At 46.4% G+C, this 19540-nt stretch overlaps 1 protein-coding gene across 2 annotated transcripts in view; it reads left to right on the forward strand.

Annotated features, from left to right (window-relative positions):
- The window catches only part of FAM186A (family with sequence similarity 186 member A), a 160105-nt gene that overhangs the window by 81756 nt on the left and 58809 nt on the right, over nt 1-19540 (forward strand). Inside the window, exon 4 of one of the 2 annotated variants that reach the window (XM_029595003.1) lies at nt 12037-14389. In XM_029595003.1, coding sequence (XP_029450863.1) covers nt 12037-14389 — 2353 coding nt within the window. The remainder of the gene's footprint in view (nt 1-12036; nt 14390-19540) is intronic. The other variant, XM_029595004.1, reaches the window with a different exon arrangement.

Consider the following 19540-nt stretch of genomic DNA (forward strand, 5'->3'; position numbering starts at 1 on the left):
TAACCTCCCTAACTAGTATCTCTTCCTCACACACACACACACACCAGTCACCTCCCTGACCAGTCTCTGTCTTTCCCACACACACACACACACACACCAGTCACCTCCCTGACCAGTCTCTGTCTCTCATACACACACCAGTCACCTCCCTGACCAGTCTCTGTCTTTCTCTCTCACACACACACATACATACCAGTCACCTCCCTGACCAGTCTCTGTCTCTCATACATACACACATCAACTCCCTGACCAGTCTCTGTCTCTCATACACACACCAGTCACCTCCCTGACCAGTCTGTCTCTCTCACACAGACACCAGTCACCTCGCTGACCAGTCTCTGTCTCTCTCACAGACACCAGTCACCTCCCTGACCAGTCTGTCTCTCTCACATAGACACCAGTCACCTTTCTGACCAGTGTCTCTCTCTCTCATACAAAGTTACCTCCCTGTCACTTACAAGCTCACACATACTCTGTCACTTACAAACACACACACACACAGCCACTCATGCACCCATTCTACCACACACACACAAAGCTGCCACTCACGCACCCAGTACACCACACACACACACACAAAGCTGCCACTCACACACCCAGGCACCCATTCTACCGCACACACACAAAAGCTCTCACTCATGCATCCATTCTACCACACACACATACACACACACACACACATACACACATACAAGCTCTCACTCATGCACCCATTCTAACACACATACACACACACACACACACACACACACACACATAAGCTCACATGGAGCCTCTTCTCATTGTTTGGCCCAATAAGCCTAGCCTCCGCTTATCAGCCGCTGCTGGCCTGACCTCCAGTGGCAGTGCACAGGTCTCTCCACTCTTCAGCCGCTGGCGGTGGCACACAGCATCTCTCTACTCTTCAGCCCTGCCAGCCTGGCCTCCAGCAGTGGCACGCAGAGTCTCACAATTCTTTGGCCTCGCCGGCAGCGGCTCATAGGTCTCTCTACGCTTTGCCACTGTCGGCCTGGCCTCCAGCAGTGGCACACAGCATCTCTCCATTCTTCGGCCCTGCTGGCGGCGGCGCACAGATATCTCCACTCTTTAGCCGCCGCCAGCAGCGCGCAGCGTCTCTCCATTCTTCTGCCTCACTGGCGGTGGCGCACAGGTCTCTCTACTCTTCGGCCCTGTCGGCCTGGCCTCCAGCGGTTGTGCGCAGTGCTTCTCCATTCTTCAGCCTTGCCCCTTGGGAGAAGGGAAGCACAAGCGGGGCAGTGGAACACCGGGAGCCGCGACACACCTGCCAGTGCTTGGCGACACACTGGTGTGTTGTGACACACCGGTTGAGAACGGCTGCCCTAGCGCATCTGATAGATGTTGGAAGGGATGTGGAAGTGAGGCAACATTCTTTCATCTCTGGTGGGAATGTGCAGTAGTTACACGATTATGGAAAGATATTGCAGCTTGGTTAAAAGAAATTAGGCATTTCGATATTGTTCTCACACCTCAAATGGCATTACTAAATTGCGCCAACTATATGGGGGATAAATATCTACACCAGCTTATAAAATTTATTACCACAGCTGCTAGGTGTGACATAGCTTATAAATAGAAAGACAATACACTACCCACGCTGGCTAAGGTTCAATCCCGTACAGCACGGATTTATAATCTTTGCAATATCACTGCCCATAAACAGAAGAGGCTGGGGGCTTTTCAGCGTACCTGGAATCCATATTTAGCTTGGAGGACTAAGCAGTTAAGCCCTTTGAGAAGATATTATTTTTACCTTGGCAAATGAGAATTCTTTGAATTGCCGTGACCTGATGTCTGTTGTTGTTGTTGTTATCATCATGCGATCCCTGGGGGAAGAGGGTGGGGGAGGGGATGGGATTAGGATGTAAATGATGAACATGGAGACTGTTTCTCTGTACCAGTTTATTGCTTATACACATTTGTATCATTTTTGGTGCATGGTAATGTATCTTCCATTGTTAATTATGAATGTTTTGTCTCTAATAAAATTTAAATTAAAAAAAAAATAGATGGGGGGAAGCCGGAGGATTAAGAAGCCAGCTTTGCATCCCTTTTGGGCATGTGGCCACTCTCGGGACTATAGGTGATTTCGTCCTTATTAGGGGGGACGTTGACTCAGAGATCTTGTCCCTTCGGGAAGTCTCAGTCCTTTCACCCCAGGAAGCCTCAGAAGATGCGGGCTCCAGGAGTGAAGCCTCTTGATCTTCTCAATGAAAGTTTGCGGACTCACCTGCTGTGGCAGGAGATAGGCAGGTGCCTATCTCGCATTTATCAGAGGTGGGACCAGCTTACATCAGACTAATGGGTCCTATGGTACATAATGGCTATGCTCTAGAAGTCCTTTACATTCTTCCAGATGCCTTTATGATTATTCCATGCAGCTTCCTTCAGAAGAAGTTGGCAGTAGAGACTTCCTTAAGGAGGCTATTGGACTTCAAGGCCATAATTCCCATTCCCAATTCGCAAGAAAATACGGGCCGTTATTCCATTTATTTCATTGTACCCAAGAAAGAGGGGTCTTTTTGACCCATCCTGGATCTCAAAGGAGTCAATCAACATTTGCAGGTGACTCATTTCCAAATGGAGACTTTACGCTCCATAATAATGGCTGTACAATCAGGGGAATATCTCACCTCTCTGGATCTGACAGAAGCCTATCAGCATATTCCCATTCACTGGGAATGTCAACGGTTCTTGCAGTTTGCCATTCTGGGATATCATTATCAGTTTCAGGCTCTGCCCTTTGGACTGGCCAAAGCACTCAGGACCTTCTTCAAGGTTATGTTGGTAGTATCGGCATCCTTGCACAAGGGGGATGGCATCCTGGCTCACCTGTGTCTGGATGACTGGTTAATTCAGGTCAAGAGCATGGAAGAGAGCCACCTGGCTTCGCTCAGGGTAGTCTCCTTGCTGCAGGATCTAGACTGGATAGTGAACTTGGCCAGGAACAGCTTACAGCCGTCTCAGACGCTGAAGTATCTCTGCGTTTGTTTCGATATGAAGCAGGGCAGAGTGTTTCTCCCAGAGAGTTGCATTCAGAAATTGATTGCCCAAGTTCAAACCCTGTGGAGGACTATTCGACCAACAGTATGGTCTTATCTACAGGTCCTGGGTTTGATGGCAGCCATGTGGAGGTTGTAATCTGGGCGCAGGTGAATACGTGACCTCTTCAGCACATGTTGCTTTCCTGGTGAAGTCTGCAATCGCAGGACTATGCGGTGAGGCTTCACTTGCCATTGGAGGTGAGCGTCCAATTACAGTGATGGTTACAGATGGATCACCCCAGTGTTAGTTTTTGAGATAGTTGTGGGTGGATACTCGGGCCGGTGGCAGATGACCTCGCCCCCAGGGAAAGATCCCGAGAGGGACCACCGGTCAGGCTCAGAGTTTGGAGACAGACACACACTAGTTCTTTTATTAAACAATATATTGAACCACCAGAGGTGGCAGTAGTGAGCTGGAAGCGCCTGGCTGGGCTGTAGTCCCTCAGATACTGGAACAGCGATCCTGGATAACTGAGCTGTAAAGAAACTGAATATAGTGAGTAGGCAGGGTATGTAGAGTTCAGGAACAGAACCTTGATGGTAACACTCACACAATAGTCTCTTAGAAGCAGCCCAGGAGATGGAAATGAATTAGGCCCTCAAGGAGTGAGTACCTGGTTCCAGGGAACGGTCTGAGAGAAAGACTTCCTGGCAGAAGTGGTATTCAGTAGCAAGTCCGGGAACATGGGCCCTCGAGGAACGAGTACCGGTTTCAAACTTGCTCTCTCCAGGAACGGAGAGAGCGAGGCCCCCGAGGAGCGGGTACCCCTGGTAAAGTCTGAGGAGGCAGAGTAGCAAGGTATGCAGAGAGCGAATCCTATCCGCAGCGATACCTGGAGAAAGCCCTTGCTAACTCGATTAGTTAGCAAATTCAGAGACCTTAAGTATCCGGTGAGGATGATGTCATCTCAGGGGAACCACCCTGAGGTTCGCACCACTGCTGGTACTTGAGTCAGGGCCACACCATGCCGCGTGCGCGCCAGGCTTCTGGGAAACATGGCGGAGTGCAGCATCTAGCCGGTTCGGTGACGCCGGATGAGGTCGGCAAGATGACGCCACGGCGGCCAAACTTACATCAAGCAAAGAGGGAGTCGCCAAAGAGGTAAGGTAGGCATAGTGGAGACGTCGGGCAGCGATGGTCGCAACACCCAGGAAGGGGGGTTTTTTTTTGAGACACTGGATTGGTTAGTGCTCATGACAGATGTAAGCCTTCTGGTTTGGGGGGTTCACTGTCAGAAGTTGCTGGTGTAAGGTCACCGGATTGCTGAGGAACGGCAGTGGAGCATCAGTCGTTTGGAAGTACAGGCAGTACAGTTGGTGTGCTTGTGATTTGTCAAGCGTCTTGAGGCTGGAGTGGTCAGGATGATGTTGGTCAATGTGATGACGGTGACTTACATCAATAATCAGGGTGGAACCAGAAGCCAACAGGTTTTGGAGGAGATAGAAGCGCTCTTGGTATGGGCAGATCAACATCTTCTAGACATATCCACCACCCATATTGCTGGAAAGGACAATGTAAGGGATGACTTTCTCAACTGAAAAAGCTTAGACCCAGGAGAATGGGAGTTAGCGGATGAAGCCTTTCAGCTCATAGTGGAGCACTGGGTTCACCCATATCTAGATTTGCTGTTGCTGTTTTTCAGTTGCAGAAGGGATCCAAAAGTGCTGGGTATTGTTTGTAGTCCTGATTATTGCAAATCAACAGTTCCAATAATGACTTGTCCCAGAATCTACTCAAATTATACATGGCATACAACTTTTTGTATCAATGAGCTCATTCAGGTGTGGCCGCAGAGCAGGTTGTTATATGCCTTCCTGCCCTGGCCACTAATAGGCAGGATCGTTCAGAAGATTGCAAGTCAGACCAAAACCTTACTTTTGGTGGCTCTGGATTGGCCCCAGAGGCTGTGGTATACCGATTTGCAGAGACATGGGGGATCCTGTCAGACTGCCGTTTGGAAAAGATCTGTTGTGGCAGGGACTGATTCTACACAACAATCTGGGTCAATTGTGTCTTACGGTTTGGCCCTTGAGAGGGCTTGGTTGTTGAAGCTTGGTTATTCTGCTGCAGTGTTTTCCACTTTGCTTCAGGCGAGCAAATTTTTTATGAGCCTTTTCTATCTCTGGTCCGTCATACCCGACTCCCTATGTCAAATCTCCAACTCTTAAAGATTTCAAGAAAAATATAAAAACTTATCTATTCTCTAAAGCTTTCAGTCTTTGTTTCACAACTTACCTAATCACATGCAGTCACAAGCTACTCCAACTTTTATTTTGTCAATTGCTGTTTTTACATTTGATTTTTATGTATGTTTTAACTGTAAACCATTTTGACCAACTGGTATTGTAAAGGAGGTATACAAATAATTGTAATTAAATAAATAAAATAAATATGTTAGAGTAGAAGAGTTTTCGAGGCCTGGTGTGAGGAGCGAGGTACTCAGCCTCTCAAAGTGGAAATTCCATTCATCTTGGAATTTTTGCAGGAAGTATTATGTAAAAACTTGGTCCTTAACATCTTGAAGGTTCAAATAACAACTCTCACTTGCTGTAGGGGACGAGTCAATGGTGAGCCTTTGTCTTCCCATCCTGATGTGTCCCAGTTCTTGACGGGAGTTAAGCATCTTCGTCCTCTCTTGTGGCTACTGGTGCCTCTGTGGGATCTTAATCTGGTTCAGGATTTCTTGGCGGGTCTGACTTTTCAGCTACTACATGGCCTCTCCTTGACTTCGGACACTCTCTGCGTGGCAGGGAGCTACTATTGCAGGCATTCACATGCGTATTACTAGGATCCAGCAAAGAGACACATAAGACATGCCTGCGCATATGTGCGCACGATTCTGCACATTCTGGTGAGAAAGTCGGATAGCCGCCCCGATGATTATGTCACACGCTCAAGACTACTTAACCTGCCTGGACCTGGACTCCTTGCCTTAGCAACAGGCTCCTTGGCCTGTTCCTGCCTCGCTTACTGGGTGCCTGGTTCCAGAAGCTGCTCCTGTTGCGTTGGTGGTGGACCCTTGGCCTGAGGTGGGGTTGACGCTACCCGTAGGGCAAGCCCCACGGGTCCCCACCATTGGGAGGCGGAGCTGACTAGGAGACAGAGGCCAACTGGAGCTTCGCCAATACCAGCCCTTGTTCCCTGTAAGTTGAGCCCTTGGGTGCCAGGGCCGGCTGGTCTTAGGCAGGCCTCCGTGTGATGACTCCCCGTAGATGAGATGAATGGTAGCTAGGGACCAGCAGACGTATTAAGGGACCGACGTAGGTCTGGACGATGGCAGGGATCCAGAGACCTAGGCGCCAAAGAGGAACAGAGCGGAGACAGGTGGTGCCCAGGTAATAGAAGGCTGGAGCCTAGGAAGGACAAGTCCAAGGAAATACCAAAGGCATAGTCTGAAACAGGCTGGTGTCAGGGCAGGCAGCTGAGCAAGGCAAGGTACAGAGTCAAACAGAACAAGGGTCAAGCCGAAGGTCAGTCCTGAGCATGGTCCAGACGTAGCAAGGATCAAAGCCAGAGGTCAATCCTGAGCATGGGCCAACGTAGCAAGGGTCAAAGCCAAAGGTCAGTCCTGAGCATGGTCCAATGTAGCAAGGGTCAAAGCCAAAAGTCAGTCCAGCAAGAGTAGGAAGGGACCGGGTACAGATCAGGAACAGGAACCAGGAATGGAGTCAGGATCAGGTACCAGGAGCGAAGAGCAACGAGCACACAAACAAACGTGGAGACCTGTTGCCAAAGCAAGGAACTAGTGGTGGGCCCTGCCTTAAGTAGCAGAGCCCGATGATGTCATCATCCGGGGCCACGGGCTAGTTTCCCCCCGTGGCCCCTTTATAGGTCAGAGAGGTACGCACGCCTAAGCGAGGGTCTCCAGGAGGCTGGACGGCGGCGTCTCCCCACAGCCCATGCGGGGAGACCTGCCGGGTGCTGGGGAGGTCCGTGGAGGAGCCAGGAATGGCCGAGGAGGCAGCAGGGGCTCAGGAGCTTAGGCGGCTGCTTTCAGCCGTGAGCGAGGATAGACCAGGTCCGGGAGCAGTGCTGCATAGGTGAGTAGGCCCGGACGCGGGTGTACAGCGGACAGGACATGTAACAGCTCCTGCCTGCTTGCTGCCCGTCTTGACCTTGGATTGTTCTGGACTCTGCCTGCTTGCTGCCTATCTCAACCTTGGACCATTCAGGATTATGCTTGCCCGCTGCCTGCCAAGAACCTGGACTGGTTACTGGATTCTGCTTGCCAGCTGCCTGCCTTGACCTCAGAGTGCCTCTTGGCTCCTACCTGTGTCTTATTGGGTGCTCCAATCCACCTAAGTCCTGTGTTACGGTTGGGTGATAGCCAGGTGTGGTGAACACCACCTGTAGGGGTGACTCAGGACAGGAGAATAGGAGCAACAGCAGAATCTCTGGTAAGGCTGGTTAGAGTCTCTGGAGCCGGGTGCTGGCTGAAGGACTCTCTGGTGCTGGGTGCGTGGGGGTAAGGGTGAACTTCGGAAAACACTGGAACAGCATGTGTGTATGCATGGATGTGAGTGCAGGTAAGCGTGGTCTGTGTGCAGGTATTGGTGGAATCAGGGATAGCGTGCAGGTAAGCGTGAGACTGAGTGTAGGTAAGTGTAAGCTGGATGAGAGAACCAGGGCGAGCAGGACAGACAATGACTGGACTAGACAAACCAAGACAAGACTACACTGAACAGGAACTAGGCCTATAGGCAGCGAGGCAAGGAAGCAGGGGGAAATAGGACCGCAACAGGGAGGGATTCAGGAACAGAGGGGAACAACGAAGCAGGCAAGGCGGAAGGCTACAGGTCAAGAATAGCAGGGGCCCAAGGCCACGGAGCAAGACAGGTAAGTGAGAAGCCCGGAGGCGCACAAGATAAATAACAGGAGGCTAAAGTAGAGAGCCCAAGGGAACTCGATGCTGAAGCACCGAGGCATGGGCTAGGCGGGGTTAAGTAGGGAGTTCGTGACATGGAGCAGATAGGCAGGACAGACTGGGCCATCCGGGGAGCTTGCTTATGTGGGGCCTCTGGTTGTGAGGAGGCTGCACAGCAGCCATAGTCGTAACACTACCCCCCTCTTTAAGGCCATCTCCTCCTCCTGGATCCCAGCTTTGCAGGGGGTACTGAATGATGGAGGATCCTATGGGCTGGTGTAGACAGATTTCTGTCATAAAATAGGCCTGTTGGAATTGGGTGCCTCTTGCAGGGTAAAATTGTCCAGACTTGCTCTGGATTGGTGGGATTGATTTAAGTCCGTGCGGGAACTGCTGAGACCCCTGAGAGGCTGGGTCAGACCCATCCTGGGGCAGCGCACCAAGCTCAGACCCCCTCCTGGGGTGGCGAGGCAGGCTCAGACCCCCTTCTGGAGTGGCACGGCAGGCTCAAACCCCACCCCTTGGGTGGTGAGACAGGCTCAAAAACCCCTCCTGGGGTGATGCGGCAGGCTCAAATGGCTGGATATAGGAGCCTGCTACTGACTGGCCACAAGGTGTAGGAGTGGTTATGATAGAGTGGAACGAGGGTATAGACCGGACTACAGAGCACTTGGTGGATAGAGACAAGCTGGCACACCTCTGATCACGGGCCCCTGGTTCTGATGTGTGGGTTTGCTGTTTAGTAAAAGCACAAGCGGCTCTGGAACGTCTTGGGAAGCAGATCGTCAGCCGTAACTGACCTGCAGCTGTGGGAGGCAGGGCTCTTCTAGGCTTAATTAGTCTTTTCTGCTCTAGAGAATCTTGTTTCTGAGGTCCTAGCATGGAAGTCACAGGAGCATTACTGACCAGGTGAGTGCTAGGGCTTTCTGGTAGATATTTTATGAGAGGTTTTCTCCAAGGTTTCATGAGAAGATGTGCTAGGATTTTTTATTCACATACTGCCAGTAGTAACTGCCTGGCTAGGAGCAGAACACAGACTAATAGAACAGGCTGATGTTTTTGGTGAAGCAGCTGGTCTGGTAGCTGTGCAGCAGGGGCAAGCTTTGTCTAGGGGTAATAGGCTAGGGATACAGGAGCATTTCCACCATCCTGGTTTAGGAGTGTTGCAATTCAAGCATTCTTTGACAGTTACTGCATGCCCAGGATTTCTGATCTGAGAGCTGACAGGCTAGACAGTCTTGGTAATGTGGATAGTTCAAGGTTTGGCAACAAATACAGGTAAAAAACCATTGAGACCCAGAAATGTAGTGGGCAGTGGGAAAAAAAAGGTTGACTCACCGAATTGGTGCAGAGTCCTGTCCCTCTCTCTGGAGGTGGATGTTGTTACGTTGGGTGATAGCCAGGTGTGGTGAACACCACCTGCAGGGGTGACTCAGGACAGGAGAATAGGAGCAACAGCAGAATCTCTGGTAAGGCTGGTTAGAGTCTCTGGATCTGGGTGCAAGATGATAGAAGTCTCTGGTGCTGGGTGCTGGCTGAGAGGAGTCTCTGGTGCTGGGTGCTGGCTGAAGTAGTCTCTGGTGCTGGGTGCATGGGGGTAAGGGTGAACTTCAGAAAACACTGGAACAGCATGTGGGTATGCGTGGATGTGAGTGCAGGTAAGCGTAGTCTGTGTGCAGGTATGGGTGGAATCAGGGATAGCGTGCAGGTAAGCATGGGACTGAGTGTAGGTAAATGTGAGCTGGATGAGAAAACCAGGGTGAGCAGGACAGACAATGACTGGACTAGACAAACCAAGACAAGACTGCACTGAACAGGAACCACAAGGCCCATAGGCAGTGAGGCAAGGAAGCAGGGGGAAGTAGGACCGCAACAGGGAGGGATTCAGAACAGAGGGGAACAATGAAGCAGGCAAGGCAGAAGACTACAGGACAAGAAGAGCATAGGCCCAAGGCCATGGAGCAAGACAGGTAAGCGAGAAGCCGGAGGTGCACAAGATGTAACAGGAGGCTAAAGCAGGGAGCCCAAGGGAACTCGATGCCGAAGCAGCAAGGCATGGGCTAGGCGGTGTTAAGTAGGGAGTTCGGGACATGGAGCAGATAGGCAGGACAGACTGGGCCAGCCAGGGGAGCGTGCTCAGGAGAATCCTCTGGTGGTGAGGAGGCTGCACAGCAGCCATAGTCGTAACATCCTGCTGGCCATTTCCACCAAGAGCTAAACCTAAGGGAATGAAGATTAGTATAGGTAAAGTCTCCCCAGGTCTTTCTCTGGTACTTCCGCATGTGATCATGCTCATCAGTGGTGCTTCTTGTTGCCTCACCACACAGGGGTCCACATCAATGCTGTAGTTTGAAAAGGCTTACGGATTGGCTGGTGGGCTATCCCCCTAACACCAGCAAACGCTGACCTCCTAACCCTTACTTTGAAGACAGTTTTTCTAGTGGCAAGCTCTTCTGCACGTCGGTTTCTGAACTGCAAGCTCTTTCTTGCAGTGAGCTTTCTCTGTGTGTGACTCCAGGAGTGGTACAACTTCAGACTGTGCCATCCTTTTTGCTGAAAGTGGTTTTGGAGTTCAAATGAATCAGTTTATTTTCCTGCCCATATTGGACAGGGACTGAGATGAGAGCGTGTAATGTCTTTTGCGTACCTTGGAGGTCTAGCGGCATCTGATGTGTAACTTGGAGTTTACTAAATCTGCTTGGAAGTTTGCTCCATGGTGGAGGTAAACAAGGTGAACGGGTGAAGCGGGCAACTGTAGCCTGTTGAGTTAAGGAAGTCATCATGGCTGCCTATGTGGATGCTGAGATTCCTTTGCTGAAGAAGATTAGACCACATTCCATGAGGGCTCAAGGGGTATCATGGGCGGAGATTTGATTATTGTCTCCTGTTGAGATTTGCCGAGCAAAGACATGGTCATCCTTATACACCTTTTTCAAGCACTACCGCTTGGATGTTCAGGCTCGGGAGGACGTAACGTTCATGTGGGCATTATTGACTGGACCACAGGCAATCTCCTACCCTGTTCAGGAGTAGCTTTGGTACATCCCACTAGTGGAGATTGGCCTGCCTGAATGCAGAGGAATAAGAAATTACTACTTGCCTTTTAATTTCCTTTCCTCTAGGGAAGGCAGGCCAATCCCCGACCCTCCCTCAACTGCCGATTTTTTGCTTTTGGTTTGCCCTTTAGGTGCGGATGTTGAAGAGTGCTGTTCCTGCTATTCATTGGAGGACTGGTAAGTGTTTTCACCAGCCCCTTAGTTTAGTAACTGTTCATTGTTTTGTCTGAGCTCAATGTACCCTATTGGTTGGAAGCATGAGTGATTGATTATTAATAATCATATTCAAGAATTATCAGTTTGTCTACAGTTTGCCTTTTCAAGTGAATACTGGGGGGCTGATGTCGGGGCAAGGCTAGATGTCCGTGACGTCAGCTTTTACTCCATCTCCACCTGCTGCTAGAGGTGCATAACACACTTATGCCTTCATTAGAGGAAAGGAAATTATCAGGTAAGTAGTAATTTCTCCTTTTTATCTGGCTAAATTATAGCTGGATAAGTGGTTGAATATGGCAGAACTCACCATTTAGATGGATAAATTGTGAGTTATCCATCTAAATGGCTTTTGAATATTGACCTCCCAGTTTTTTGGTTGCCTAACTATTTTTAATTTTAAAAAAATCCGGCTCTAGCCACTGTTTTAACATTCAGCTTCAACCTGAAACCAGAATTACTCCTAGATCTCTTCCTTCCTTTAGTAAAGGCATATCTTTATCTTTAATATTCTTATGTGTCATACCTATGCAGTGGCATGCATCTTCCTCTCCATAATAATGCGGTTTTCTGGATATTTAAAACTAATCTATTCTCACACATTCTTCACTGTACTAAAACAGTGGTTTTAAAACCCTGTAGGATATAAACATTATATAATGCATGAGAAGAGAAGTTTTGCTAAAGGCTTGTAAGTATGTATGCATGTAATTAGGATAAAATGCACTGAGGGATACAGAAATTAATTTAAAGTTCTGATTATTTATTAGTATGCGTAGATAAGGAGTGAATCCACCTGACACTGAGAGTAGCTTTGTTTTGTATTTCTGCTTTCTCCAGTAGATGATCTACAGACATGTCCTCCGGAAAACACAGTGGATCCGGCACATCTGAAGAAAATACAAGCCATACATCCACCAAGTGCTAAGCAAATGCTTATGAATGAAGCAGCAGCCATTTCAACGGCTATTGAGCTCTATGAGGTGTTGCAGGACATCGCGGTCTCTCCACAGTGCAGTGAAGAGCAAGGCAGCATCTATTTGTGCAACACTTTAATGATCAGAAATCTCAGCAGAGCATTTGGTGTGCGGTCGAAGGAGTATCATGGCCTCGAAACAGAGATAATATTCCAGAAAACTCAGAAGTCCAAGCTAAAAAATCAGCTTATGGGCCTGCTGAAAGACTTGCACGATCTCCGAGAGGACAAAAAGCTGCTGCAGATTAAACTGCAAGGGATGGAGACAAAAACCAAGCAGCTTCTTCTCAACATAAAGACAGCGAAGGCAGCAGAAGAGAAAGAAAAGCTGGAGCAAATATATCGCAGTGTCTCCACTGACAGTGAGAAACAGTTAATTATGAGCTTCCAAAAGAAAAAGCCCCAAGGAAAAAAAATCCAATTTGACACAGAGCATGAAAGTGACCAGGAAAGTGACCCGAAGATTGCTGGGGAGCAACAGCCTGAAGAGGAGACTGCTGTGGATGACAAGAGCGAATTCAAAAAACCTGAAAGTCAGGAAAAGCAAGTTCAAGATTTCAGCACTGTACCCCAGGGGGATGAAAGCCAGATAGAGACAGCTACGAAGGATGAAATGGCGGCAAAGACTATTCTAGATGAAAGTGACATGGAGGTAGCTCGAGAGGGTAAACGAGGATTCCAAAAGGGTTCAAAAAAGAAAAGTATAAGTTTGGATTCTAAGAAAGGACCTCAGAAGCATGACAGATCCCCAGAGTCTGCTCTGGATGATGGGAAGGGAATCCAGAGGGCTGACAGAACCCCAAAGACTGCTCGGGATGATGGGAAGGGAATCCAGAGGGTTGACAGAACCCCAAAGACTGCTCTGGATGATGGGAAGGGAATCCAGAGGGTTGACAGAACCCCAAAGACTGCTCTGGATGATGGGAAGGGAATCCAGAGGGTTGACACAACCCCAAAGACTGCTCTGGATGATAGAAAAGAAATCCAGAGGATCGACAGAGCCACACAAACTCCTGAAGATGAAGAGGATACAGAGTTGGGAATCATAAAGAGTGATAGTGAGATACAGACTATGCTTGATGAGATGGGATTCCAGGGGGATGAAAGTGATGCAGAGATGTCTCTGGATGAGAGAAGTGAAATTCAAAAAAGAAAGTTACTTCTAGCTGCCAGATTTGAATACTTAAAGCGTGTAGGCAAATTACATAGAGGTTTTATTTTCAAGAAGTTATTTAAGAAGGATGAAAGTGACAAAAAGATTACTGACAAAGTCAAAGAAGATTTAGTTGTACATGCTCTAGAAGAATTTCAAAGGGCAATCCTTTCTTTTCTGGATCAGAAAGCTGAAACCACCAAAAAGCCTTCAGACAAAAGTTTAGAGGCCAAGGAACTGCTTCCTATGAATGCATTGATTCTGAATCTTTACAACACCACTGAGAAAAAAATGGAAGAAATTCTGGAAAAAATCAAAGAAAATATTTGTCGTGATCTAAAAGAACAGGAGCCAATAACTCCAGGTCTTCCACTGTCTACCCTAGAACTTCAGGAAACAAAGCCGATGGTAGAAGATTTGGTATCCCCCATGCTTCCTGAGCAGCTAGAGTCATCTCTCCTAGGCAAACCCTCTATCACGTCAATAACTACTGAACTCAAATCTCCTCACAGAGTGTCCCCACTTGAGTCCCTGTCAGCTTCCGTGGAACCAGAACGCTCAGAGATATCTCAGCTGCCAAGATTGCAGGAAATTGCTGGACCTCCAGAACGCTCAGAGATATCTCAGCTGCCAAGATTGCAGGAAATTGCTGGACCTCCATCTGAGGATAAATCAACTTGGCACCAAGAGAAGCTCCAAGAGCAGCCAGAAGTTGAGCATCACTTACCACTTAGTGATATAGACCAGCAAGTCCCCAGGAGCATTGTCACCTTGGAAACCAAGGTTCTAACCACTGAGCAGCTCCAGAAGAGTATGCAGGAGCTGGAAGTAAAGGACTGGCTGCCTGCTGAACTGGCAGAGACAGAGGAGCGGTACTTCCTGGATGTGAAGTCCCAGAGAGAGAACCTGGAAAGACTCAGCAAAGCATGCAGGATGCTCGTGCTTCCTTCTCAGCTGCACACTCTGGCAAGGGACCTTATCCTGAAGATCCTTGATTCTGATGCTACACGCCTTGCTCATTTGTTCAGGAAATACATTTCCTTCCGCCTTATCCAAAATGTTAGGTACAAAAATAATCTAAATTAATCTTATCTGATAAGAGTGGGGATGAAATATCATATGTTTTCCCCACCAAAATCAAACTAGAGAGACCCAGAGCAGACTGTCTTTGTCTTAGAAAGCTGGACAAGTAATAACTCAAACAATAAAGGAGCATTTCAAAATAAAATCTGATAGAAGGACCAATTTATCACAAACAAATCCTTAATGATTAAACTAACTTCACCAAGTCAAGGAAGATCAGCCATCTAAAAAATTAACCAGATCGAATCTATTTCTCAAACATAAATCATGACAGCATATGTGCATCTAATACACCAAAGAGTAAATTCTCACTAGTATGTCTAACTGCAAAGCTATAAGAGCCAAAAACCCAAAAACTGTAAGAATGAAGGAAATCAACACAAATAAAAAATCTCACTTGATCAAATCAAGATGTGTGAAGAAAGAATTTTTAAACAAAGAGAATGACCATCATATTGCACAATAGGAATCACATCATTTAGGGCTGAAAATGCTGTCCTTTTAAGTGCATCAATTTTAATCATCAGTCATTCTAGAAATTAAATGCACAGATGCAGGGAGATTAAAAATGAGCGCCTTGACAGCAATGAGTTTGGGTATTGTGGTAATGTTTCCTTTTTATACATAATCTGCATCAGTTTTAACTTTCTATAACTCCCAATATGGGCAGCTCTTCTCCTGCAACATTTCAAGCAGTGTCTACTTTGAGCTGTCATGTATCTCTTGCGACTGTGAGGAATCTTTTATTATTATTTAGTTTTTCCTTATTGCCTAATTCAATCGATGTGTGTAAAAAGGGGTTTTTGATTATTTTCCCTATTTTTTGTTTATATTTTTCTGCAGATATTGGGGCTCTGCTGATTTTATTTTTTTGATTATGTTCCCCTGAAGAAGGAAGAAATTTCATCTTCTGAAACATTGCAACATCGGGTAGTTCAACTACAATGTGGAACTGATTATATACAGCATCCCTTTGGCTTCCTAAAAATAACTTTACGGATAAGTGTTTTTTGAGTTATTTATACACTGAAAATTTTTTTTTTTTAAAAAGGGGAATATTGGACTGTACATTGGTGGATTTTAATCTGTGCATTTAATTTCTGGAATGACTGATGATTAAAATTGATGCACTTAAAAGGGCAGCATTTTCAGCCCTAAATGATGTGATCCTATTGTGCAATATGATGGTCATTCACTTTGTTTAAAAAGTATTTCTTCACACATCTTGATTTGATCAACTGAGATTTTTTAACTGCAAAGCTATGCACATATACTTTTTTTTTTTTAATGCTTTTTTTATTGGGAATCAGCCACAATACAATACAACTGAACAAAATAACACACAAAACCAGTGACAGTCCCCAGTTTTCCATTTTTCCTTCCTGAAACTTGTGAACCCTAACACTCCCTCCCTCCCCATCCCCTCCCTGTAGAGAACCTCAGAAAAAATTCAAGCACTAATTGAGTGGTACCTCCAGCAAGAAACAGCGTCATATAGCATATATCCTAGCTCATATAGCAGATAGCAGGTAGAGTGGGGACACGGTGCACATAAATGAACAGAAAAGCATATAAACAATTAGATAAACAAATAAACAATTAGATAAACAAATAAAGAATCAAATATTCAGCTGCTCAGACATTGAAACTTATGATCCAGTTGGTAGACCATATCAAACATCTAAAGGAGCGAGATGGCGGACTGTTGATGATAGTGACTTATAATAACAGGCCCAGATCTCCTGAATAGTGGCTTCTTCCGTGGGGTGAAACACTTGTACTTGGATCCATATTTCAATTGGTAAAGTTCCGTCAAAAGAGCTATCCACATCTCTTTGGTTGGGGGTGCAGTGTCCAGCCATTTAAGCAAAATACACTTCTTAGCTATTAAGCAGGCTTTGGAGATAAACCCAGAGTTGTCTACATTCAGACTTGCGTCTCCTATATCATTATTTAGAAGACAAAATAAACAAGACCAAGCTATGTCTGAACCCATTACTTCCGATAAGTGGCGTTGGACTGAGCTCCAAAAAACCTTGATGGTGGGACAGTCCCAAAGACAATGAATAAGGGAGGCATCCATCTCCGGACATTTGAGACACCGAGCTGAGTCTATAGCCCCCATACGATGAGCGTGAGCTGGGGAATAAACAATGCGATGAAATATCCATTGCTGCAATTCGCGGAGCGCAATGTTATTAGTGAGTGAGGTAACAGAAACATAGGAGTTCTTAAGCATCCGCTCATCCAGTTCCTCTTGACAATCCCTAGACCAGAGGGGAAGCAGTCTCCTATAGACCTGACAAGGTATGGTAGAATTGTAGAAAGCATACAAACAAGATAATGAGCCCTTGCGAATCTGAAAGCATGTGGTTAACACAGTATAACTGGGATTATCAATGCCACTTCCGCTTTCTGTAAAAGATCAGAGCAGCTTTCCCGTAAATACCCATATATTAAAAAGTGATGAGGGCCAAAACCCAGGATAGCTTGACATTGGTTAAAAGAGTATACCTGTCCTGTAGTAGAGTCCAGCAAATCACCCAAAGGCCAATTATGGGCTACGTTAAACTGGTGGTGTGAGGGAAGGATGGACAAAGAAGTTATGGAGGAACCCCACATAGGGTATTGGTGGGAAATATACGGGGATAAACCGAGGATCTTGCGGGTAAATCTCCATACCCTCCTAAGTGTTTTGATTACTATGTAGGTTAAGTTTAGCTGCTGATAAGTGGAAGTTGAGGCATGGAGTGCATATCTCGGGTCTAAGGGAGCACACAGATCCTTGATCATCTGTGGATCGGTGAATTCTGAAGTACCAAACAACCAATCCCCCAAGTAATGGAGATTGGCGGCCAGAGAATATAAGTAAAAGTTCAGCAGACCATACCCTCCCTGGGATTTTGGTGCCATCATCGTGGCATAGGACAACCGGGATTTCTTGTCTTTCCATATAAAGGTCCATATCTCTTTCTGCAAAGTGCACCTATCTTTAACATGGACCATAAATGGCAGCATAAGAAGCTTATATAACAGCTGTGGCGCAATCACCATTTTAAGGACTGCAATACAGCCCTGGAGGGTTAACGGAAGAGATTTACAGCCTGACAATTTGGTCACCATTTTAGTTATCGTGGGGGGTATATTTAACCCGTACCACTGTTTGGGATCAGCATGAATAATGATCCCTAAATATTTAATTGTAGAAGTCGCCCATTTCACCGGGAAATCAACCAATGTGGATTTTAGGGTCCCCAGAATGTCCAAAGCTTTAGTTTTATCTAAGTTCAATTTGAACCCCAACAAAAGCTGATATGAGTGAAAGATAGTTATAGCTTTGGGGAGGGCCGTTCTAGCATTGGACAAAAGGAGCAATATATCATCAGCATATAAAAGAGTAAGAAAAGATTTATTTCCCACTGGGATGCCCGTTACTTCAGGGGTCGACTTCAAAGTGGAGACCAGTGGTTCTACCGTCATAATAAAAAGAAGGGGGGACAGGGGACATCCTTGACGAGTACCCCGCTGTAAACTGAATTCCCCTGATAGGTCACCATTCACCAGAATCCGTGCAGTGGGGTTAGTGTACAGCAAAGTAATATAGTCAAATATCCTGCCACAAAACCCAACTTATGGAGCACCTGGCGCAAGAAAGGCCAAGCAACCCTGTCAAACGCTTTCTCCGCGTCACACGGGTTTGACAGGGTTGCTTGGCCTTTCTTGCGCCAGGTGCTTGATAATATTCAGAGAATATATCTGCGATATCTGCGGATGCAGTTTTTGTGTCTTCATTGGCATTCTTTAAGTTTGCTATGTACTTGGACGGATCTTGTGCTTTAAGAAGATGGGCTAGCAAGCGGCCAGCTTTATTGCCATGATGAAAAAAATTGAATTGTCTATGGCGCAGAGTGTGAGCAGCTCTATTATGCAACAATGTATTGAGTGCCACCTGTTTCTCCCTGTATAATGTATTGGTCTGAGTGGCACCCGGGGCAGGAGTGCTCTGTTTTTTAAGGATCTTTAGTTGTTTCTCTAAGGAAATGATGTCCCTATCCATTTTGCGTTTTTTATAAGTGGCATAGCTGATAATGTCCCCGCGGAGAACACATTTTGCAGTTTCCCACAAAAGTGTAGGTTGCGCTAGATGTTGGGCATTATGCGACAAAAATTCCTGCCATTTTTGTTTTAGAAAAGCTGGAAATTCTGGATCTCCGGACAGAAAAGTAGGTAGTCGCCACTGATTGCCAGGGGAGGCTCCACCAGTGCTGAAAGTCCCCTTCACCGGGCTGTGGTCAGATATTACCAAGGCTTCTATAGAGCAATCTGTAAATTTGGAAAAGAGTAGTTCAGATATGAGCAGGTAATTTATTTATTTATTTATTTTAAGTTTTTCTATACCGGCATTCACAATAGATATCGCATCATGTCGGTTTACAATTAACAAGTGGATAGGTAACAAAAAAGGTAAAAACTAATATTTATCTTAATAATAATAATAATAATAATAATAATAAAACATTAAACAAGAGGAGGCTAAGGTATGCAGTTACAATAAAACAAGGGAGTAATACAACTTGGAGCATAGAAAAGAAGCAGGGGATTATTCTATTCTAGTCTGAGTAGAGTGAGCCCGTGCAAGGTGCATAAATTCCCGGGCACCTGGGTGGAGTACCCATCACAGATCCAGCAACTTTAAATGACGACATAGAAAATTGGGTCCCTTTCGCTCACTGCTAAGTTGTCCCCCCCTAGACAGTTGCCTATCCAACTCTGGATCCATAACAAAATTAAAGTCACCTCCTAAAATCATAGGGTAATCACCCAATTTGGAGAGGTCTGAAAGTAATGCAGTGTAAAACATATGGTCATAGGAGTTGGGGGCATATATAGATGCAAGAATTAATGGCGAGCCCATTAAAGTGCCCTTAACCAGTATATAGCGACCCTGCAAATCTTTCACAGTTTCCTGCAATTGAAAGGGAGTAGTTTGGTGAATCAAAATAGCCACCCCTCTACTTTTTGAAGTCCCTGGGGCATAATAGAGCTGAGACACCCACTTTTTTTGTAGCTTTAAGACTTCAGTGGAAAGCATGTGTGTCTCTTGCAAAAAAATTATTTTTGCATGGAGTCTG

Source organism: Rhinatrema bivittatum, chromosome 3 (genome assembly GCF_901001135.1).
Source record: "Rhinatrema bivittatum chromosome 3, aRhiBiv1.1, whole genome shotgun sequence".
Classification (NCBI taxonomy): domain Eukaryota; kingdom Metazoa; phylum Chordata; class Amphibia; order Gymnophiona; family Rhinatrematidae; genus Rhinatrema; species Rhinatrema bivittatum.